Source organism: Pteronotus mesoamericanus, unplaced genomic scaffold (genome assembly GCF_021234165.1).
Source record: "Pteronotus mesoamericanus isolate MK-2021 breed Mesoamerican mustached bat unplaced genomic scaffold, CSHL_Meso_final scaffold_167, whole genome shotgun sequence".
Taxonomy (NCBI): domain Eukaryota; kingdom Metazoa; phylum Chordata; class Mammalia; order Chiroptera; family Mormoopidae; genus Pteronotus; species Pteronotus mesoamericanus.
Genome location: NW_026555308.1, coordinates 12,863,024 through 12,886,611, shown reverse-complemented (window position 1 = coordinate 12,886,611; position 23,588 = coordinate 12,863,024). Strand labels below are relative to the sequence as shown.

At 44.1% G+C, this 23,588-nt stretch overlaps 1 protein-coding gene across 1 annotated transcript in view; it reads right to left on the bottom strand.

Annotated features, from left to right (window-relative positions):
• Positions 1-1,494: 1,494 nt before the first annotated feature.
• LOC129083715 (BOS complex subunit NOMO1) overlaps positions 1,495-23,588 on the bottom strand; it is a 49,682-nt gene continuing 27,588 nt past the window's right edge. The window contains exons 16-31 of the mRNA XM_054589629.1: positions 22,933-23,020; positions 20,051-20,114; positions 18,946-19,041; positions 17,011-17,229; positions 16,828-16,910; positions 15,780-15,939; positions 15,525-15,651; positions 13,900-14,013; positions 12,879-13,006; positions 11,798-11,939; positions 9,166-9,249; positions 7,877-7,987; positions 5,512-5,613; positions 3,924-4,043; positions 2,670-2,762; positions 1,495-2,246 (exon numbers count right to left, since the gene is read on the bottom strand). Of these exons, the coding sequence (XP_054445604.1) occupies positions 2,115-2,246; positions 2,670-2,762; positions 3,924-4,043; positions 5,512-5,613; positions 7,877-7,987; positions 9,166-9,249; positions 11,798-11,939; positions 12,879-13,006; positions 13,900-14,013; positions 15,525-15,651; positions 15,780-15,939; positions 16,828-16,910; positions 17,011-17,229; positions 18,946-19,041; positions 20,051-20,114; positions 22,933-23,020 (1,863 nt within the window). The 3' untranslated portion in view covers positions 1,495-2,114. The remainder of the gene's footprint in view (positions 2,247-2,669; positions 2,763-3,923; positions 4,044-5,511; positions 5,614-7,876; positions 7,988-9,165; positions 9,250-11,797; positions 11,940-12,878; positions 13,007-13,899; positions 14,014-15,524; positions 15,652-15,779; positions 15,940-16,827; positions 16,911-17,010; positions 17,230-18,945; positions 19,042-20,050; positions 20,115-22,932; positions 23,021-23,588) is intronic.

Here is a 23,588-nt window from a genome sequence, read left to right as displayed (position 1 = left end):
CCTAAGGGTCTTTAAAGTATCTTCATTGAGGTTTTATAGCCATTTTAAAAAGCAAAAATGTGCAAGCAATGGACTTCTTCAAGAGCTTACCATTCTAGACATTTTAAAAACTTTCCCTGGGGGAAAAAATCCATCTCATATAACTTTTGCCCCATTCAAAATCCTGTTACAACATTAACACCTACACCTCACAGGGGGATCAAGGGCTCTGTTCCGTGATTGCCAGAAAAATGAAGAAAATTACAGACAACTTCCAAATGGACTAAGAAATACATCAGCTTTTTTTCCAGGAACAGAGAGCACTTTAGACGCCCCACCAACACCAAAGGTGACCTGTAGGCAGCCATGGGGGAAGACTGCCACTCAATGGCAGCCTCAGGAACTGGGTGGAATATATTGACATTTAGTTGTATCTTTTACAAGCTCTTAACCTTTACACCATGTCAATAAAAAGCCCCGTTAACATTTAAAAGGGATGTTACAGGGTGTCCACTTGGAATAACAGTAAGAAAACACTCCAAGAAATGGATTATGTATCTCCCCTGTCCCACACCTCCAACAGTTTACTTCCCTCCAGGGTCAAAAAGCAAACCAGTGAAATGGCAAACAGTCCCAGAGCCACTGGTTGGAAACATTCAGGTGGCCAAGAGCCAGGATGTCCTCAAGCGGACCTTCTGCATTGGTGTTACACCCAACTGGACCACCTGCCCTGCATATCCCCTCTCCGTTCTGTATCCTTCCAGAAGTGGCTCAAACATTACATCCGGGAAGCTTCTCGAAGACCTCAGCGGGGATCAGACCTCTGGCTCAGTGCCCCTACAGCCACTTGAGTTTCTTCCGCCAAGGCCCTCAGCTTCCTGCACAGCCCTTGTCCACTTCCTGGCTAGTCTTCCATGCAACAATGAGTCACACTCTCTATGGAGGCAGGCACCATCTACCCATCTATTCACTCATTCATTCGCTCATTCACTTGTTAGAATGTTCACTACATGCCCAGCACTGGGGCTGTAAGCAACTAAGCAGACTTGACCTCTAGCTCTGCCAACTCCATTTATTGTGTCACCTGCTCTACCCATCTTTATATCCCCAGTGCCTGTCCTATGTTGTACTCAATAAATGTTCAACAGATGTGTCCCCTCCTTCAATATAACTGAATGAATTCCAGTCCTATAAGAATTGAATAAATGTTCAACCGCTATGAATTCCTGTGGCTCCCTTATGCAAACCGCACCCTTCAGGCCCCGCCCATCCTTCATATGCAATTTGTTTGGCCAGAAGTATGTGGTCTTTTTAAAAATTTAATTTGCTGCTGACATTTAAAACTGGGGAGATTTCACATAAACGCTTTCTGGCTTCCCTAGAAATATGAGCACACATTCCTGCAGGGCCCCGGTGAGCTAGAGAAACCAGCTCCTTTAGACAGGGTGGGTGCGCTTCACTTGGCACAAGCCCACCGTCCCGTTTTTCCCCACGGAAGCCGAGACAGCGGCCGTGTATCATCTTGCCTTTGCTGAGGGTATTCTCACCCCAGCCTTTCACTCAGGACCTGCGGGCCCCTCTAGGCACCTTCATTTGTGGCCCTGGCATTATGCCAATGTCATCCAAGAAAAATATCTGAGATGAGCTACAACACAAATGAACGGCAGTTTTATTGATTTCACCTCCTAACATACCCTCCTAGTAGTAGACACACACTGAACAGTTTCCAGCAGGGATCTTGGATGCAAAGTGACATTAAAGGAAAAGGTAACTCCAACAGGGGCTTCGTGAGGGGGCCAACACCCATGTTTGTTGCAAACGAATGCTGAAGATAAACAATTACATTCTCACACCACCAGCACAGCTTAAATACCTCTTTGACAAAAATAATAATAATAAATTATCTTCAACTCAGAAAATAAATTGCGCTCAGCAGAGTGACAGGAGGGCCCATTCATTGCATTGCACTGAGAGGCCGGACAAGGGGGACAGGCGCAGGCGGCTAAGCTGACAGAGTGCACGGGCAAAGAGCACGGTCTGAAGTGAGTCACAGGCACGTCTGCATGCCAGCGGCAGGGCTGCCCCTTGGCTGTGGCCTGTCCCAGGGGACATGTCTCTGCCTCTCCTCCTCCTCCTCACGTCCGCCTTGTCTTCTGTTTCTTGGCTTGTCTCTTGGCATCTTCTGGGCCACTACTGTCAGAGGCTGTCTGGCCAAGGGCCCGGACGCCCTGCAGTCGACTTGTCAACTGCAACAGCATGGGAATGAGCTAAAAAGAGAGAGAGAGTGTGAGAGGGAAGCCAGGGGACTTCTGCCCCAATGGACTGTGGGGTCCGGCCTATCAGCATGGCTCCGTTTTCAGGCACCGTCACCACCCGCTATGAGTTGATGGGTGGCCCTCAGTTCAGAAGGAGGCAGGCCTCTGCACTAGAGGGGGCTGGCAGAGACGGCTGGCTGTCTCTGAGCAACACCTGCCTAGAAGTGTTCCGGGTTTAAGGATTAGGAGAGATGTCATGGATGTTTATGGCCTTGAAAGAAGGCCTTGAGGATGGATTTGAGGCCTTTACAGCCCCTTCCAACCCTAAAATGTTGTAATATCTGCAACACTGAACATTCTTTTGTCGCTTCACAGCTGTGAGGGACCACACTGGCTGACATATCTGCTGTCTCTTGAGGTCTCTGGGTTTCCTACCTTATCATGGTTATAGCCAGCCAACAGGACAAGCAGGGTCAGAGGCAGGGCAATGTAGGAACCTTGCGCGATGTCTTGCTCAGGCAGTTTCCTCTGCAAACACAAAAAGCACCATCCCTTACCCGCTTTCCCCTCTGATACGGACGGGACCCACCAGCCTTCTGAATTGGCTACCCCCGGACACCCAGGTATCCCCCACGATCCAAACTCTGTCCAAATTAAGAAACTGAGGCAACTTGCATCAATTTTCAAATGGACCCTTCACTATCCAAACACATTACTTGCTCTTCGAAACTCAGGAACAGAGTCCATCACAAGGTAGTCCTCACCCCCTGAACTTCCACTGTCTAAACTGAGGAAACGAAGCGCTGTGGAGGGCAGGGCGTCCCTGCGGTTGAGAAGTAAACAGGTTTGGTGTTGTTGGGTCCCAGCTATACATGGTCTTTTTCCTACAAGGAAATACGGAGAACCCATTGCTCCAGGCTCAGACACCTAGCGCTGAACAAGCTAGTCCTGGAGATTACACCTAGTACGGAGACGAAACAGCTGCTACTTGTTTCCCAGTGGCCACTCGCCCTTTGTTCCAATAGAACCCTCAACTTTGATCTGGGCCAATCAGAACACAGACCACAGGTCTGTTCTTTTTTTATAGTCTGTTTGATACAAGGTCCAATAAGATCTACACATTGCAAATAACGAATAAATGGAATAATTTCTTTTAACCTACAGCTATCTCTTCCATATCTTGTTTTTTTTTTCCTCTTATAATTTGTCATATAAATCAGGTTTCACATTGTTGTCCTGCAGTTTTCCACAACCTACATTTGGTGGTGTCCATTACGTGCTCTGGAAGCCTCTGTGTATGTCCTGTAACTTGGCAGCTGGCTCTAGAAGCTTGGGCGGGTCAGGTATCATAGGCCTCCCACAGGACCACAATGCCACCAATCATGATGTAGTGGCGTAGTGGTGACCTCCCCCAAAAGTGACACCTGAGCCACTCACCTAAACAATTCCAACCCTCTCATGGCCAGTTTCTTCCTCAAAGGGAACTCAGGCACCAGTGCTTGGGAAAGTAGAAATGCATCTGGGGAGATCCGAGTACATCAACAAAATCCCGGATGCTAAAGGGGCCCACTGCTGAGGGCCCTTTAAACAGCGGTCCTGACTCCACCTACTACCTAGCACACAGGTTGGGTGAATTTTCCTTCTCCCAATAGCCCCAGGGGGTTTTACAAAACTCCCCCTCTTCCTTACCGTGGGATTAAAAATCAAGGTGATATGCTTATGGTAGCCCACTGCAGTGAAAGAAACTTGTGGCAAGATGTAGTCATACTGGGATCTGGGGAGCGTGGAGTCCAGGAGCACAACGTAATTCTGTGCACAAATAAAAAGTTAATTTTTAATAAAGGGCAGTTTGAGCAAAGCAAATGAAAACTAAAACCTAACATATGGCTGCAATATAAAGGACTTTTTTTTTTCAATGAAATCCCCAAGTTTACATATACAAAACCAAGGTCGCAACCTTCAGAGGAGGAACGTCAGGGAGCTATCCCATCAGGGACAGCCGTGTGTCTCCAACATCCCTGAGACTATGCCTTCTGAGAAAGCTTTAGAAGGCCAGGGGCACTTTTTATGAGTGTATCCAACCACAACAATTTTGGACCTTTGAGGATGTGACTTTATGAAACACGAGAATTTCTCATGAGCCAATCCTAGTGATGGAGGTACATGATCAAACCGAGGAAGGCTGTTTGCGATCCAAAATGAGGTTGACTTTTCAGGGACAACACTTTGGTGGCTCATTAGCTGGCACGTTTTAAGAGTACAGCATCACTGGGAAGGTACCAGTGATAGTCACGGCCCTGTGTGCTGCGCCCCGTGTGCCAGGTCAATGCCTGCTCTGCTCTCAAACACTGAGAAGACCAGGATGATGACCCCCATTTTACAGATGGGGAGAGCAAGGCCCAAAGACCTTAAGAGTGACTTGTCCAGCGTGCGCTCACGCTGTTTCCACACTGCTGTGCTGCCTATAGCATCTATTTCAGGGGGCATCTGGAGAAAGGAAGAGGAACCCCAAAACTCCATCTCAGCCGATTTCATTACTTTATAGCCATTTCATGCCAAGAAAGGCCTTAGTGTATCACCCCTGTGGCAGGTGATAGGAAGCCAGGAGAGGACAGGCTCACTACTGACATCCTCAGGCCAAGTCCCCCAAAAGGACCCAAACCCTTTGGGAAGACTGCGCCCACCGTGCCAATGATAGAAGTTTTCTCTATCCAATTAGAACTGATAATAAACATTCCATAATCAACAAATGATGTCCAACATTAGCACCTTGGTTAAATCAATTATGGTATTTCCTATACTATGAACTAATATACAACCATTAAAAATCATTTTATGAATGATTTATGATGGGAAAAGACTTGTGATATATTCTTCATCGAAAAGCACAGATTACAAAATGATGTACGAGAGTCCCAGCTTTGAATTATTAAAATAAATATGTCAGTATATATAAACACATATGTGCACACACATTGAAAAAAGACCAAAAGGACACTTATCAACATGTCAACAGTGGTTATTTCTGGATGTGGAAGTTATGTTTGATTTTTCCCCCAAACTCTCCTGCCACGTAGCTTATTTTTGTAAACAGAAAAACACTAATTAAGAAATCACTCAGGGCGCAATCTCCTTTGATTCAGAGAGGGGGACAATGGCAACCATTTCTGCAGAGCAGTATTTAGAGAGAAAACGAGAGAACTATGCTTCCTTAAACTAAAAAGTGGATTTAGTAAAACAAAGACAGAACGAGAATGTCGCTGTGGCCATTCATTACCTGGCCGTCTCTGAGCAGCGGCGGGAAGTGGAAGAAGAGGGACTGGCCAAGAGAAACCGTCTGAATTGGATTGTCGAGGTTTTCACTTTTGTAAAGCTTTACCTGGAGAGCAGAAACAAAGCAAGATGGGCTTTTGAATTGAAACACGATAAACCTTACGTTTCAGACATCCTCAGGATAGCTTATCTCTTGGGGGGGAAGGACCTTTCGCAGCAAGGATGTCTGAAAGACAAGCCGTCCTCCCGCCAGGCCATACGTTAATACATCCCCTCAAGCATCCGAGACTCCAGTTACAGGCCATGCAAAGAAAGGCAAGATTTAAAGTAGATTCTGATGACTTATGTTAACAACTCAAAATGGTTATAATAGTATAATGTTAATATTAAAGAGGATAGCTTCGAACATATCTGTAACACACCAGGCGTGCATCAGGTTCCTTACATATACTGTCACCAATCCTGACTCCTGAACCTGCATCATCATCAGGGAGCCTGCGTCTCTTAAGGTCACACAATTTGTACATGGTGGAGCCTGGGATTCAACCCACATTACTGAAGTCTCATCACCCTGGCGCTGCCTCTCCACATGCTGTCATCTTAAACCTGAAACCCGCCCCCATTTTGCATTTGGTTCTCCAGGCTGCTTCCCGCAATGCGGAGCTTTGTTCCTGGCCACCCTCTCTCCCCAGCCCAGGTTTGCTGCCTGTCACACCCCACGGGATGGGCTATGAGAAGAGGGAGGCACAGTCCTGCCGACGCTAAAGGCTGTGGGGGCTCCTCCTTGCACCTGCCACCGGAGAACGCCAGCGCCGCCCCCTCCCCGGGGCCCATGCGGACACTTTTCTAAATAACACACACGTCAAGAGCAGTTTTCCTAAAACAGGAAATACTGGAGGCCCATAGGTCACACCTAAGACCAAATACATGTTCTTCGATTTGTGCAGTGTTTTAAGTAAATCTGAATTCATCCCTTTCTTTAAAAATCAGGCGATTTCAAATAACTCCACCTTCCATCTTCTCCAGAAAACTGGAAAGTGGTGTCAACCCTGGGCCCGAATTCCCAATGCCGGAAGAGTCAAAGGGAACGGGGGGGCAGCGCCGCCGTCCCCCAGCTGCCCCCCTCGCCCCGCTGTCCGGGACTCAGGCTCTCCCAGCCAGCCCTCCTCACTCCCTGCTGGCAACAGGCCTGCAACCCTGGACTGAAGAGCAGTTAAGAGGTGAGTTAAAACCGAAGCGCACATTCTCACGCAAGTCTAATACTTCACTGCACATCAAACTACAAGTGCCTCTGAAAAATAGCACTCCCACAGCAATTCGTTAACATCTTTCAAGGGATCACAGGGCACTGTATAAACATTTCTTCATTAATTACAGACATGACATTTTGTTAGAGCTTGGAGAGACCTTACGAGGTCACTGAGTCTAACACCCTGGCTTTACAGAGGAGGAAACCAAGCTCCACAGAAATGAAGTGACTGCCAAAGGCAGCAAAGTAAGTAGCCACCCGTGACAGGAGACAGCCGAGACCGTCTGAGTTCTAGTCCACTGCCCACCGCCTCCACCCGGGACAGAATTTAAACAGTTATGAAACACTCTGCCTTAAAATTGTATTTGTTTCAGACTCTAGATCAGTGATTTTCAACCTTTTTCATCTCATGGCACCCATAAACTAATTATTAAAATTCTGCTGCACACCAAAATATAATTTTTGTCAAACTGAAAAATAAGGTATAATTTTGAGTGATTTACAAGGATAATAATAATAAAAACCTACCCTTTTTGCTCCAAAGTTAACTTTTTAAAAAATCAGGAACCTATGCTTGTATATAAGTATTTCTGGTACTGAGAATTAACCAACCAGACTCCACCTTATTATATGACATGACCGATAAGAGCAACTCTATTATATAACCTATATATTTATGGTTCAAAACGGCATTCACACCGGATGGCTATTGTTGTGTTGGCTGTTTAATTTTTTATTTGACAATCTCAGGGAAAAGAAGTCAATACCCGTGACTAAACAGTCAGGTACTGCATGTTTTAAAAATTCTTGTGGCACAATGGTTGAAATGTGTGGCTCGAGATCATATTGATCATTCATTAAGCTTCTTCTGCAATACTTCCAAAGATACATACTGCTAGCAAAACACTTATTTGAAACCAGAACACGTTTCTCTCCAGCAATCAGCAATCATTCTCCCAGATACATGCTGGGATCGAAGTTTCTTAAATCTCCACCTCAGCGCTCAGCATCTCCACCTTTAGTATGTAAAGCAAGTGCCAGAGAGGCCCAGACACCCTGTTCCTACTTGTCTCCAGGCTGAAAACAACATGGTATTTTCACCTTAAAAAGCTGGCCTTACCCATAATGTAGAAAGATACTCGGAGGAAGTGATCACATTTCCGCTTAAATCAAATTGATTAATCTGCCGGAAAACGATGATGTTTATATCATCAATGTCGTTATTGCCCACCTAGAAAGAAATAAGGAATGCTGGTATTAAGGAAGCTGAAAAAAGAACTTCTACTCTAACTGTGTGACATCACAGGGGCTATTTCATAACAAACTTTATTTCCTATATTAAAGGGCTCAAAGTTTACCACAGAAGAAGCCTAAGTCCAAGGTCACAATCTGACAGTTAAGTAGATGGGCTACACGCAGCCCACAGACACATTCCGTTTGACAAATGTGATGTGTTTTCTAAGTTTTAATTATTTGCCAACATTTTTCAAAACTTCATATATAAAACATCCGTATTTTCCAGTTTCTTTTGAAAAAAGAGAAAGGTATTCTTGCCTGGCAGCAATCAGCAAGAGCAGCTGCCCCCTCTGGGTGGGCGTGTGCTCTCTCCTTTGTTGCCGGCTCGTGCGTGTTTGCTGCGCCGCAATACCCATGGCTGCCTGTGACCCTGGCCTAGTCGCCATGGCAAGGAAACACTCACCTGTAAGATGCAGCCATTTAAAGTGCCAGATGCCATAAGGATGTCAAAAAAATCGACTTTCTAGGCTAACCAGTCCTCCATGGCCTACCACCTCTCTCTAACCCCTCATAAACTTCCTGCCTAAAGCCACCTACTGAAGATACCAAGAGGCAGTCCCTCTCGTCCCACCCAAGCCCTGTAGTCTAGCAAACAATAGCTATTTTGTGGGAAAAAAGCTCCAAGAGATTCTGGGGCTTCCTGTGGCCTGGAGGGTTGCCTCTTTAGGGGTCAATTAGCCAAGTCATTACTTGGAATATCAAAAAGACTCTGCCCACCAAATGGGGGAAAAAAAGTCATCCGAATGTACGGAAACTGGGTGGCCCTGCTACCAATTAAGTCCATGTTCGCTTTATTACACTCCCTTGAGTGGAAAAGCTACTTGTGCCTTAAGATCCTTAACTTGCAGAATAATGATCAGAGCTTGCAGGAAAAGTGGGGAAACAACAGTTCAAATTTCTTCTCTGGATGCCTGACAGCCACACTGTTCATTAAAAACCCCACAAGATGCTGCTTCGGAAGATGATACTATTCTAAGAGGACCATTAATTAGGATGTGAAGTTCCCCCCCCCCCCGCAACCCGCCACAGATGAAAGGCAGACAGCCACAGGAGAAGTGAAGGATTTTTGATCAGGGAAGCATGCACACCACAGTGAAGAACTTCACGCCTTACCGTAATTACTCGGTGGTGGGGGAGGGCCCGTTCAATGTGATCATTGCCTTCTGCCTTGAGCTGCACGTGGTACATACATCCCGGCTGCAAACAAACCCAGGAGTCACTTCTCAAGAAAGAGGCTTGTCACATGCAACCTGAGCTGAGCCTGCTCTGACTGCAGGCCCCCACCAGGACAGAGCTTTCCTGCCTCACCTAGTTCAGTTCCCAGTCTGCGGCCTGTCAACCTTCTGGCGAGCTCCTTTAAGAAGCACCCTAATGAAGACACATTTTATGTGACGTTCTGCGACTCCTCAATCCTCACCCAGTTTCTTCTACCCAAAGAAAATTAAATGCGGTTTCTTATTTCAAAGTTGCAAACATAATGTACTTCTAGTCTGATAAAGTTCTTCTTTCCTGCTGTCTACCCCTCCTCTCTATTGTATACATGCATCAAGTGATATCTGGAGTAACACTCCCAAATGCTCACCATGAATATTATTTCTGGAAAATGGATTTGGGTTTATCCTTTTTAAAAAATTTCTTCTTTATACTTTTTATTCTGTTTTTCAAGTTTACAGGCACATATCATGTTTACCAAAAAGTCACCATTCTAAGACACTGAACACCTGATGTGTATATGAGGTCTGTCCAGAAAAAGTCCAGTCATTGTTAATATAACAAGAACCGACATCATGTTTGTGCGACATCAATGTAACCTGGCAGCCAAGGAGAGTGAAACAGAATGTGCACATGTGAACAATGATGACCTCACTGTACTAGTCAATGGGGGCAGTAGACACCATTGAGTGAGCATGTGTACTGTGTGGCTGTCGCATTTAAAACAACATTTTTCATGGGTGAAAAAGCCCTATCCAAGGGTAGGGCAACAACTCTGCATCAAATTTTGTGTTAAGCTGGGGCATTACTCCATGGAAGCTATCCACATGATTCGGAAGGCTATAGCTATGGGTTACCGGTGATTGGCAACTTCATCACAACAATGCACCCACTCATGCATCATGTCTCATGCAGAGGTTTTTGGCAAAACATCCAATCACCCAGGTGACTCAGCCTCATACACCCCAGATTTGGCGCCCTGCGACTTCTGGCTTTTCCCAAAACTAAAATCACGTTTGAAAGGGTATAGACTTCAGACCATCAATGAGATTTAGGAAAATACGACAAGGCAGCTGATGGCGATTGAGAAACCTGTGTGAGGTCTGAAGGTGCCTACTTTGAAGGGGACTGAGGCGTCGTTGCCCTATGTATAATGTTTCTTGTATCTTGTATCTTCTGAAGGTCTCCATTTTTCATAGTACGTGGCTGGATACCTCCTGTATAGACCTCATATATTTACTCAGATGATTTTTGGCAAACAGCAATATTTTGTTCTGAGAAAGCTAGCACATGACGACAATTTTCCAATAGATGACAGTAAATTGCCTTGATGAAATAAAGTTTTTTGTTTTTTTACTTGGTGTATGGGTTAGTGGCAACTCTGATAAAGAGAGAGATGAGTTCAAAGGAGAATTTCGATGAAGGCTGCAAATCAGATGAATTCAACTTAAAAGCAAGGCTTTAATAGTATAAGTGAACATTTGTCTCTACATTTCTGAATTACTTTTTTCGTTACACATTTATTTGAAAAAGAAAAAAAGATCAGTGTCTCTGCCCTGCCCCTGACCTGACTTCCAGGTACCTCAATATCTGACAGTGGGGGTGCCCTGAACATTGGACATGAGTGTTCTTGTCTTTGGGAAAGAACAGCATTGCCCCAAAGTACCTAAATCAACTGGCGAACTGATTTGCATCTCAGCTCATGTGATTTGGGCAAACATCAGTCTGGTGCCTAAATATGTACGACTATCTCTGGGGTCGACTAAGAACATATAGTTTGTAAATCTGAAAGGATGTGACCCAAGCCCAAATCCAAGTGACTCCTATGTCAACCCATACTCCCTCTGTGACTTCTACAGTATATACTCAGCATCTGTTGAATGAGCATATGAATGGATGCACAAATAAAAATTGAGGAAAAAACACTATAAATCCAAAACCAAATGTTGTCATTTAGCAGCCAAAAGGACAAATAAGGTGGTGGTCTGGCCCACACAAAGAATTTTTTTTTAATTAGTTGTGAACATCTAACAGTCAGGAGTTCTCACACGGAAATCTGAATTTCTAACTACTCTTTTAAAAATTCAAACTGTGTGTTTACCCTCAGACTGTCTTCCCACATGGTCACAATGAGCTGGAGCTGAGGGGTAGCTTCTCGAGACTTTTACATGGGCCACGCCCTCTCCATTCCCTACTGAACACCCAGCCTCCTTCAATCATTTGCACTTCTCCTTTGGCCCCAAAGGCCATTAGTTTGAGAGCCCTGGCCTAAGCCATAACTACCCAATGCCATGCACCAGTTATACCAAACCTAGGGTTTCCAACTCTACTTGGCCTCAAAACCCCAACCCAATATGTCCACTAGGTAAAAGGTAAGATGTATCAGTTAAGAAAAATTTGAGAGGGTTCCAGAATTTGACCCGCCTCCCCAGCCCTCTGGCCTAACCCATTCCTAGCAGTCTGGGGGACACCCCAGGACACCTCCTGACACAGTATGAAAAAATCCCCGAATAAAACATAGTCAAAGTCTCACCAGCAAGCCACGTAGTCTGAACTTGCCCTCTTCATCGGTCACGGTGTCCTCTCCATAAATACTACAGTCATTCTGTCCTACCGCTTCCACGGCGACACCCTGCTCTGGTTCCCCATTTAAAGAAGAAACCGTGCCATAGCAACTAGAGTAACAAGAGAAAAAACGGAACATGATATTCTTCGGATTTTCTGAAGCACGCAATGGCGTTCAGGTAGAGTGTCCTGCATTTACCAGCAATTTACACGGCAAAACAGCTCAGTGGAGAACTGTGCACCAAGGACCCAAGCAATTCCGATCCAGCTGTGTCACTTGCCAATCTGTCCTTCCCACCAGAAGGCTGAAGCCAGCCAGGATATCATCAGTACCTCTTTTCATACATTTTAAGGGATGCTCCAGAAATTTGCAATTTAAAAAGGCTAAGCTTTATTTTTATTCCATTGTATTTTATTTTTGTCAAGCTTAAGTTTAAATAATGAAGCATTCAATAAAATCATTTCCTCTTTTATTCCATTGTTGAAAACGGTCCATTTTTCTGAACCCACTCTTTCTGGTTAATCAATGTTTACCTCAAGTGCTTTTGTAAACATGCAGAAACATATACGTGTGTATGTATACAAATATACACATAGACACACACAGCCTAGTACCTGCATAAACCATCTCTGGAAGTATTTAAAACACTGGAAAGCTTGGGTAGCTGGTAGACAAGGATAGGAGGAAAATTTTACGCCGTGTGCTCTTTTTTAACATTTTAAAGTTTTACTCAAGTGGATGCATGTCCTCCTTTTGAAAATTCAAGTCAAGTTTCCAACTTTTTTAAAAAGTAAAAATCTTAAGCAACTATATAGGCTCTCTCAGGCCTGTTTCAAAATAGGAACTTTGTGACTGAGATACCAGTCACTCGTTTGAGACATCAGAAGGAAAGGGCAGTAGTCAAAAATCTTTGGGCCTCCTATCTTATCTCGCTGGGCTCCAAAGAAAATCCGCATGAAGGGTGGAATGAACGCCTAGATGACAGAAGCATGAGAGCAATTCCACAGCCCAGGCCTGGACAGGAGAGAAGGGGGTAGGGGCTGCTAACCTGTAGGCCGTTCGGTACCCAGTGATGGTTATCTTCAAGTTCTGCCCTTCCTGCACCTCGATCATTTGGGAGGATGGCTCAAACCGGAATTCTTTCATCATGGGCTTGAAGTAATACTGGCCAGGGCTCTGCCAAGAGACAACCACAAACTGAGCCTCCGCGGCCATGTCTAGGTCAGGCTTAAAACGGGGTGAGTCAAGTCACGATGGACTAGAAGTACGCCAGAGGGGCTCCAGCACTTCCTAGACAGACAGAAATGGCACCACTGACTCTACCATAAACAGTTACAGTAACAACAATTACAATTCTAACAATAGCCGCTGTCGTTATAATATGTCTTCAGTAACTATGTAAGGAAGCAAGCATTTGAATTTTAGGGATGAAGAAACTGAGGCTCAGAGGGGTCAAGGAACCTGCCCGAGATAACACAGCAAGTAAGAAGCAGAGGGAAGATTTGAACCGCGGTGTGCATCACCACACAGTATGCAACCTCTCAGATATACCTCACTGCCTGCTTGTGACATCCCTGTAACAGTCACTTTTTCTAAGGACTGACAAGATGGCCAATCAACGTACATTTCCTCAGTCCCTATCGGCCAAGGGCTCAGATTACTTCTGGAATGAAAAATTGGTGCTATCTTCACACCATGCAGAATGTGCTTTGCAGAAGAAATATAAGCTAAATGCTGAACAAGACTCAGCATTATAAACAACAGGATCCTGTGGTAAAACAAAGGGCCTCCTAAGACAGGAGCCTCTGTGGCCAGGTCATTAATTACATTGTCTTTGTGACAAGTGGGTGACCAGAAAACAAGAAGCGTGTGCAGAAGGGAACATGAATCAGCCGCATTAAGTTCTAGTAAGAGCAATACTCTAATTACATTTGGTCCCCTGAGAAATTTCAAACACTCCACACTGGTATTCCGTTCTCACATTGTCAAGCAATATGTAAGTTACACACACCACATCCCTGCTCCCTGGTGGGGAACATAGGCGGGCGCTAAGTGATAGGACATCTTACCAGGTTTGAGAAAGTCAGAATGCCATTTTCCTGAGTCAAGAGGTTGGAACGAAACACGCCCCCACTGAGGGATAAAAGGACCCCAGGGAGGGGCTGGTCATCTTCAGCTTTTATCTGGGGGTGAGAAAGGAATGCCAAAGCAAGGTGAACTCATATTAACCATGAAGACGGTATTTCACAAGAGGTAATTTTTATGGGTTGTTATTCTTTTATTGTTACTTGATGGGGGAACAAAAGGTCTGTTCTTCATCTCCAAGGGTAACTGATGTTAACAGTTCGGTGTGTAGTCTTCTAGAACTGTTTTGCTGCCCACACAAAGCTTATGAACATTATGGCTACTACTGAGAGCCTGGCAGGTTTACTAGAGGGTCATAGGGGGAAGGAGGTAAGACAAAAATGGCACGCCACACGCTACCCATGCTTCCTTCCCTCAGCCGTGTGTCCTGACATTCCTCTTCTATCGGTCCACAGAGATCTGCCTCACTGTTTAACAGCTGCATGTTATTCTGTTGCAGAGGCTGGTAAACCACCTTTGTGGTGGAAAAGGAGAGACAATCTAAAGGTCCCCCAACATGTATATCTTTGTGCACTTAGTTTTTCCTCTTTTCCTAAATAATCATTTCCTAGGAGTAGAATGGCTGGGTATGTGCATTTTAAATTCAGTAAGATACCATAAAATTGCACTCCAAAGTGACTATAACCATTCATAGTTCCATAAATCATCCAAACATGGGAAAGTACACTTTCCAAAACATGGATATTGTCTTAATTATTGCATATCTAACCCAAAACCCAGTGTTTCAATGCTAACTTCCTTTGCATTTCCTCAGTCACTACCAAAACTGAGCATTTCTTCTACATTTATTAGTATTTCTATTACTTCTATGAATCACCTCTTCATACCCTTTGTTCATCATCTCTCTACTGGGTTTTTTCTTATCAATTTTAGAAGTCCCTTGTAAATTGGTGCTATTATTTCTTGTATAAATATTTCTTCCCAATTTGACTATCTTTCAATATAGCTTAAAATGTACCCTGCAATCTAGGGTTTTCATTTTTTTCTGTGAGGTAATCTGCCATTCTTTCTCTTTGTCCTCCATGTTGGAAATATTTATACGCAGGTCCTCCTGGCTCCACGTGTGCATCTCACAGCACGCTTCTTCCCAAGAAGGATAGAGGGAAGAGACAAAGATAGCAAACACCAGGAGAGGAACGTGCTGGGTCCTTCGACACAGAAAAGTTGAGGAGAATAAGCCTGAAGCACTTCCCAAAAGGTATGCAAGCAAGCTAAAGTAACAGATCTCCAAATTATGCTAAGTGAAAAAAGCCAGACAAAGAGGACGTCTTGTATGATTTCATTTATAAAATTCTGAAAAATGCTAACTAACCTACAGTAACAGAAAGCAGGTCAGATCGGCTGGAGGGATGGATTACCAAAGGGTACAAGGAAGCTTTGGGGTTGCGGGGAGGCGGATGTGTTCGCTATTTTTATTGTGGTGGTGTTTTCATGGGTGTGTTCACGTGCCAAAACTATGTTGACAATATATAAAATTATACACTTTATGTGCAACTTATTGTATGGCAATTATACCTCAATAAAACTTTTTAAAAGCATGCAGTGTTACCTCAAAGCTTACTCCTGCCAAGGCGTATGCCTTGAAGTCTCCTATGGTTCCATCCACCGGAGTCAAAACATAGCCCTCCTTCTGTGAGGACACAGTGTACTCCAGGTCACTGTGCAGGGGCCCGACACTGAATAAAAGAGAGCAAATGCAGAGATGGCTTTGCTTCCATTCCCAGAGGAAGCATCACTTAACCGCAAGGAAATCCAGGCCCCCCGCAACTGGTCCCAAGTAAATGTTTCTTAATCACAGACTTACCTATAGGCACCTTTGTCATCAGTAAAGACTGTGATCAGGGGCGAACTCGCCCCCTTTTCACTGATGACAATCTCGACTCCTTCCAGCTCTGGATGGATCTGGCCTTCCAGGAATAAGCCTGCTTTCCCGTGGATCTCGATCAGCTTCCCTGGGCAGCTCTCTAAAAAGGGAAGAAGACGACAGAAGAACACAACCTAGCTGCAGAGGGAGGGGAGCATTCTGACTGGGGGCTTCCCCCTCCCCAAAAAAAGGCCTAAAATGGAGATATTTGAAGCTAACATCCAAATGAGGTTGTTTAATGTTCCAGAAACTTCAATAACTAGAAGTTTCCCAAGCCTCTCTTCATCCTGGAAAGGCCTCATTTAACTGCCAACGCCATTAGCAGGTAAGCCTAACAAAGGCTAAGTTATCACTACTCCTCTCTCTTGGTTCTCACAAGGCCACAAATGGGGAGAGAGGCCTTCGAGTAGGTACGAGGCCATGCTGCTTGACCTCAGAGGACCAAACACAGAAGACCACCCCACACAGGCTGCCCACAGGAAAGCTGGGCTCTTCAACACATCTATTTCCAAACATGAACCACATGAATGCCCGGGATTTAATGAACCTATAATGCTAAATAAATAAATAAATAAATACAATCAGTGGCCAAAAGGCAAATACTCCTTTGGCAATCACTTCTAACTATCCAGCCCTAAAAAAAGACCACTCCAATCACCCCTATCAAAAAATACAAACATCGTGAACAATTCAGACACAGAACGACTAATGCCTACATTTCAGCAACTGATGGCTTTGCTTTCTACCGACGTCTGGTGTCAACCTGGTAATGTCAAGAAAAACCAAGTACTTTTCCAAAAAGATCGCTGCTTTCTAACAGTAAAGGTTACTTTTATGGATTTCATTCATTCATTCATTCATCAAATAGTAACATCTATGTGCTTTACAAAGACACTTTCACTGGAACAACAACAAAGAATAAATGTTTAAATGCAGGCAAAGTAACAACTACAAAGGTGTGTCCTTGGCTCAGTGAGTTGACATCTACCTCCACTGACGGTGGCTTCCATGGAAGGGGGATAAAAAAGCAGTTCTTTAGACGAGGGTGTAACAGTGATTTTCTCTCCAGACCTGAAATAATAAAAATATTTCAATTTGGCTGGTTGTGTCCCTCCATTAGGAAGAATATCAGAACAGAGGACACTACAGAGAAAAGCCCAGGAGAGCTTACCGGGCCCAATAAGAGAAGTCGTAGGAGAAAGGCCCTTGTAACTCATCCACCATCTCCTGGCCAGGGGGCTTGGTCCTTCCTTCTCCACTTTCTTCTTTGCCCTTCTTCTCCCGCTCCTGCCTGCGGCTCTCAATCTCTGCCAACTGCTGCTCCCTCCGCAGCTCCTGGACAGATTTCAGGGGGCCTAAGACCAAGGCGGGTTCACTGTCAATGGAAGACCTGGAGGAAAGGAAGGAGCAGCCCAGAGGACGCGGTCACTTGTCCCTGTCGGTGGGAGTCTGACACCTGCCAGTGGTCACCCGTAAGTGACAAAACCAAACACCTGATAACACCACTACAAGGCACAATCTTCTCCTGATCGGAATAAACTAACAGTTTTCAAAGAGTAAAGACTGAACTTCTGCATGATGGTAGCGGTATCTGGTATATCTGGACTGGGATGAAATACCACTGACTTTACGACTTGATGAAAACACGTCAGATTTCCTGAGGACATGGCGCTCTCCCCGTGCCCCCAGCCTTGGCCTTTCATTCAACCTTTAATGAGAACACGCCCTGCTGGACAGCCAGGCACTGGGTACAGTCACAAAGAGGACTAACCCTGTGGAATAAACGTTCTAGTGGGAAGAGGCAGATAATGGAATGAGAAATGATGTCACAGGACAAGTACAATGAAAAAAAAATAAAGCAGTACGGAAGGAGAGAGTGCTGGGGACATGGGAGGTACTATTTTTAAGGGATTGGCCAAGGTCCTCCTGGTCAGGTAACCCTGAGCCAAGACCTAAAAGAAAGGAGAAAGGAGCCAGCAGGCTCGCTGGGTGAGGAGTGTCTCAAGCAAGGGGCGGGCAAGTCCAAAGTCCGTGGAGTCTTGGAGGGGAAGCTCCCCCCGCATGCTCAAGGGACAGCAAGGAGACCAAGGCAGACTCGGCAAAGGGACACAGGGAAAGGTCACATGGGTCAGGGGGTTCCCAGGGGAAGCAGATGTCAGACCCTGGATTTCATTCTGAGGGGAATGGAAAACCCCTGGGGTTTTAAGTAGAGGAATGATATGATCTCTACTATTAAAGGAGCGCTCTGGCTTAACACGGGCTGGCCCCTGCCAGCTTCCCTCTCCTGAACGGCCCCCATCCTCGACAAGGTAAAACTCAAAGCACTTCCTGCCACTTGTAATTTTACAGTTCTGTATTTGAGCCTTGGACTACATGCCTCCCCCATGAGGCTGGGGCTGGCGCTGTGGCCTACTCCCAGTCACCCCGAAGACTCTCAATAACTGTTTTCTGAAAGGATGGATGGGTGACAAGGAGGCTGACAGAAAGCTGGAGACACAGCTGGAAAGGCAACTTCAACTAAGATACGGACAGAGAAAGTTACTCAGACTTTCATTCTGTTTGACAAAATTGGTCATGTTGCCACAACTCTTTCTTTTCTTAGGAAAATTAGGGTCTCAGAAGCACCTCACCACACTGCACAAATTCCTCTTAAAGGCGACACTGACATAAAGCTGACCCTCAGTGAAGGACTGCCTTTCATATCCTGCCCTTCTCATTTTCCAAGTCTTTGAGGAAAGGTCTAAGAAAAATAGGCAGTATTTCTGAATTTGCTAAAACACTTGAACTACAATGACGAAACCAGAGATTTCTTTTCCCCAAGCAAAGACAAGAGTTATAAAGAGTTCAAACAGAAATTTAAGACACTGAGACAAGCTGTCAGAAGGCTCTTCCTCATCCAAAGTTAATTCTTGAATCTTAAAAGGAAAGGATCAAGGCTACTGTGAATTTATGGCTACGTCACACAAGTATGAGAGGGAAGGCCATTTGTATATACTCCTAGAGATAAGAAATCAAAAACAATTTTCAGGGAGTCTATCAGAGAAGCCCCCAGGCCTCAGCCACACCCTCCTATGCTCGGCCCCCCACGGAACAGTAGTAGTCTTACTTGATAGTCACAGTGACATCCATCATTTTGTCAGTGGTGATAGTTCCAAGGACATGATGGCGAATGGCTGTCAACGTCAAGATACTGGGTGAAGACCTATATAAATCAAAGAAGTGGAAAGAAAACACTAGCAATATCATCTAGTTTTCTCACAGGGTCACAGACAACACACTTTAAGGGCCACCTTCCTAACCCTAAAATATACTGCATGAAATTGCTCTTAGTTTGGGCTAAAATAACTTCTGAAATACCTATATTAGAGTGTGAAAGAATAAACTAATTTTCCTCTCCAAAACTTTACGCCTCCAATTCCCAGTGAAACCCACAAGCAATTGATAAAGAATAGAAATGATGGGCTTGAGCTTGAGAAATTTCCATCAGGGAGGGCTGGAGGAAGATTTAACAAAAATTCTATTTAATCCACTTCAAAACCACAGCCTTCCATCTGAGTTTACAGAATTCTTGGGAAAGAGATCCTGCCTCCATTTTCTCAATAATTTACCCAAGTATTATGCTAAGTGAAATGCATCAGAAAGAGGAAGACAAACACTAAATGAGTTCACCTGTATGGGGAATTTAAAAAGCAAAATAAGCAAACAAACAAAACAGAAACAGGCTCACAAATACAGAGAACAAACTGAGGGGTGCCAGGGTGGGGTTGGGGGCTGGGTGAAAAAAGGGAAAGGGATTAAGGAGTGCAGACTGGCAGTTACAACAGGGATGTAAAGTGCAGCCTAGGGAATATAGTCAATAATATTGTGATAACTGTGTGTGGTGCCCGGTGGGTACAAGACTTACTGGGAGAATCACTTCATAAATTATATAAATGTCTAACCACTATGCTGTACACCTGAAACTAATACTGAATGTCCACTCTAATTGAAAAAAATTTTAATTTAAAATTAAAAAAAAAAAGAATAAGAATTTACTCAAGTGTCTTCAAATCCTCATGTAGAAACTCTTTTTAAAGGCTAAACTTACCTCTTCCAGAAAAACTACAAAAAATTCTTTTTGTTCTCAGAGATGACTAAAGAAGAGACTACATATACGTTCATTCCCTGCGGAAGTCACACAAACACCACAGAGCAGTGAACACCCAGCTTACGTGTCATAGGTATAGAACGCTTGCTCGAACCGGTGGCAGGAGCGTGGGGTCACCTTGTACACACCTGCAGCCAGGAAAGCAAAAGTAATTTTCAGGGAAGGGCATCTATTACACTAAGCAATTCCAACATTTGAAATCCAAAGGCAGCCCCTCAGTTGAAGACCCACAACATACTTCAGATGTGCAACAGTGAGATCAGAAATGTGTTTTTTGCTGCTGATGATGGCATCTTACCCTTAGCCCAAACCATTTAATGGCCTACTGACAAGCTCAGGATTTTCATTTCCATAATTTAACAAGGCACAGTAGTTTAATCCACACAGACCAAGCTAACAGATTAAGTACACAAGAAGAACAGAGGTACATTTCTACTGCAACTTAGACCGAGAATTTTCTACTACACAGATTTTGTTAAAATCAAAAGATAACCACAGCTTGAACTCCTCCTTATAATATATTCCTAATAGGGAGCATGGGGGCAGGGAAAGGCCCAGAAAATTATGAAACAATCAGAGAAAACACTTTCATGCCAGAAGCTTATGCAGGGTAACAGCGAATTAGAGGCGTATGTCTTAGAGGCATATGTCATCATTTGCCGGAAGAATATAGTCAATTTCAGGAAGGAACAAAGTCTAATAATGCATGCCCCATGAATGATCATTAACCCATATTTCTGTGATATGTCCTACAAAAACTGACATTAGTTCAGACTATCTCTGCTGTGTGTATCACATGGAGTAAGCCCCAGTGCAGTTCCTACTGGAAAAAATGATTAGGTTTCTACATTCATTTTGTTTGTTCTTTCGTTTGACAAATATTAATGTACCAGCACCTACTACAAGTCAGGTATTGTGCTAGGTACTGGCACACAGCAGGAACAGATACGGCCCCTGCTGTCATGGGGCTTACCATCTATAGAGAGAGGAGTCTGACAGCCACAGCAGACCAATTAGGCTAAGTGCAGTACAGGAAACAACTGAGTGCTGTGAGTAACAGCAGGACAGGGGGATATAAATGACAATGGAGCACCCTCCCACCCTGGGAAAGTAATATATGAACCAAGAAGTGACAGCAGGAAGGCACAGCTAGGTGAAGAGTAGGGTGTAGGGTGCAGGGAGAGCACTTAAGCAGAGAACATCTGAACCACAGTCTTTCTAGCTGCTTCTCCAACAGCTGTCCTTCCTTCCTTGACATCAGACCTGGGTTATGTTTACAGTAGCAATGTGTCCAGCCTCAGCAACATATTCAACTGTCCCAGCCTCTCTTGCAGCTAGAAGTGACTGCGTGACATGGTTCTGGCCAATAAGACATAAAGAAAGTTTACCAGACAAGAGCACAGAAAATGTTTGCCTGCCCCCTCCTGGTCTTTCTGCCTTACACATAAGTTTTCTGAGGCAACAGCAACTATCTTGAAAAAACAAGGAAAAACTACAGAAGTCTAAAAGAATCACAGAGACACCAACTCTAACATACTCTAACATCCACCAGCCACAGAATCCACCTTGTAGCCACATGTTGCCAGACTTTATTACTGAGCCAAATCAGGCAAGCCCCACTTCTTGACGGCACTGTTGTATGGATTGTTACTTGCAGCCAAAGGCATCCTAACTGAAACACATAAGGAGTGGCTGGGGAGGAGAGAATGGCAGACAGGGCTAGATTACACAGGAGCTCAAGGTCAGGCTAAAGATTTTATATTTTATCTTGAGAACTAAGAGAAGTCACTGAATTATTCATTAGGAAAATGCAAAATAAAACCACAATCAGATATCACTTTATATCCACAAGGATGGCTACAGTCATAAAGACGGACGGTAACTCATGTCAGTGAAGATGTGGAAAAGCAAGAACCCTGGTGCACTGCTGGATGTGGGAATGTCAAATGGTACGTACAGGCTCTTCGTAAAACAATTCAAATTAAGTATAAATTTACCATATGATCCAGCAATTCCATTCCTAAGCATTTATTCCCCCCACCCCAATGAAAACAAATGTCCACACACAGACTTGTGCACAATGTTCATAGCAACATTATTCATAATGGCCAAAAACTGGAAATATGTGAATGGATACACAAAATGTGAATATGTATCCCTTACAATGGAATACTACTTAACAATAAAAAGGAACAAGCTAAACTCCAAAACATGATGAACTTCAAAAATATTATGCTAACAGAAAGGAGCCAGACAAAATACTAGTATTATGTGATTTCAATTATATGAAATGTCCAAAAAGGGGCAAATCCATAAAAACAAAAAAATTGATTACTGCCTGGAGAGGAAATTTACTGTAAACATATATGAAAAATCTTACTGGGTGATGAAAATGTTCCATAGTGGATTATAGTAATGGTTGTACAGCTTGGTAAATTTACTAAAAATTGTTGTATTGTACATTTTAAGTGGGTGAATTTTATGGTCTGCAAACTGCATCTTAGAGTTGTTAAAAGAGAGAGAAGCCTCCCAAGTATTTTAAGCAAGGAGGGATATGATCCAATTTTTATCTTAAAAAGAAGCCTCTTAAGGAGAAATGATACAATATTTTTAAAAGTGATAGGGTCTAATCACTATGTTATACACCTGAAACTAATATATGTCAACTGTAATTGAAAAATAAATTTTAAAAAATAACGGTGCAAGGGCCCGGCAGTCTCCACCCAGCTCAAACCCAAGCAACTTGCCAGTCCCCAGCTCTGATTCCTTGGGTAAAAGCACTGCTCCCTCCAAAGGAGATAAAAAACAAGGGTACACTGACCACAACCAAAACTGATAGCTTGATGCAAATAGAACAGAGGTAGGAAAAAATTAATGTCTTTAAAACCATCCTCTGGTGCATTTCTGTTTCCCTAACACACAGCCCATCAATCCTCCCAGACTCACCAGGCTTGGACAGGCAGAAGCGGTTGACTCCTTTGGAGAGGTTATAAATCCCCACATTCTCAGGTCCATTTCCATCCTGATAAAATTCCTAAGGGACCAAAGCCAATACAATGACTTACTGGGAGAGATAGAGACACAAGATGATTAATAATATTTCTGTTTCAGAACCAGTCATCTGTTTTGTCCATTAATCTTTTGAACAGTTGGATGCCACAGGAAAATTAAAAACCTTCAAAAACTTCCAACCGAAGTGTACTCTTTTTCATTCAGTCAACTAATATTTACTGAGCACCTGCTATGTGACAGACCCAGACCCGGGGACTGGCAAGGCTCTTGTTCTCAGGTAGCTTACATTCTATTATAAGTACACAGAAAACCAAGGCGGCCAACAAAGAAATGAGTGGATTTCCACTAGTAAGTAATAGAGCTACAAGGAAAACAAGGAGGGGCTCAGGAGACAGAGTGATCCTCGCAGCCGTGTCTTTAGCTTCTTGGTCTCAGGGCAGCCCTCTCCTGAGTAGGAAACATTGGGGCTGCGGCCAGAATGATGGGAAAAACCAACTACAAGCATTTCCGGAGAAGACACGGCATTCCAAGAAGAGGGACGAGCAAGTGCAAAAGCGCAAAGGAGGGCAGGCGCTCCGTGTGGACGTGGG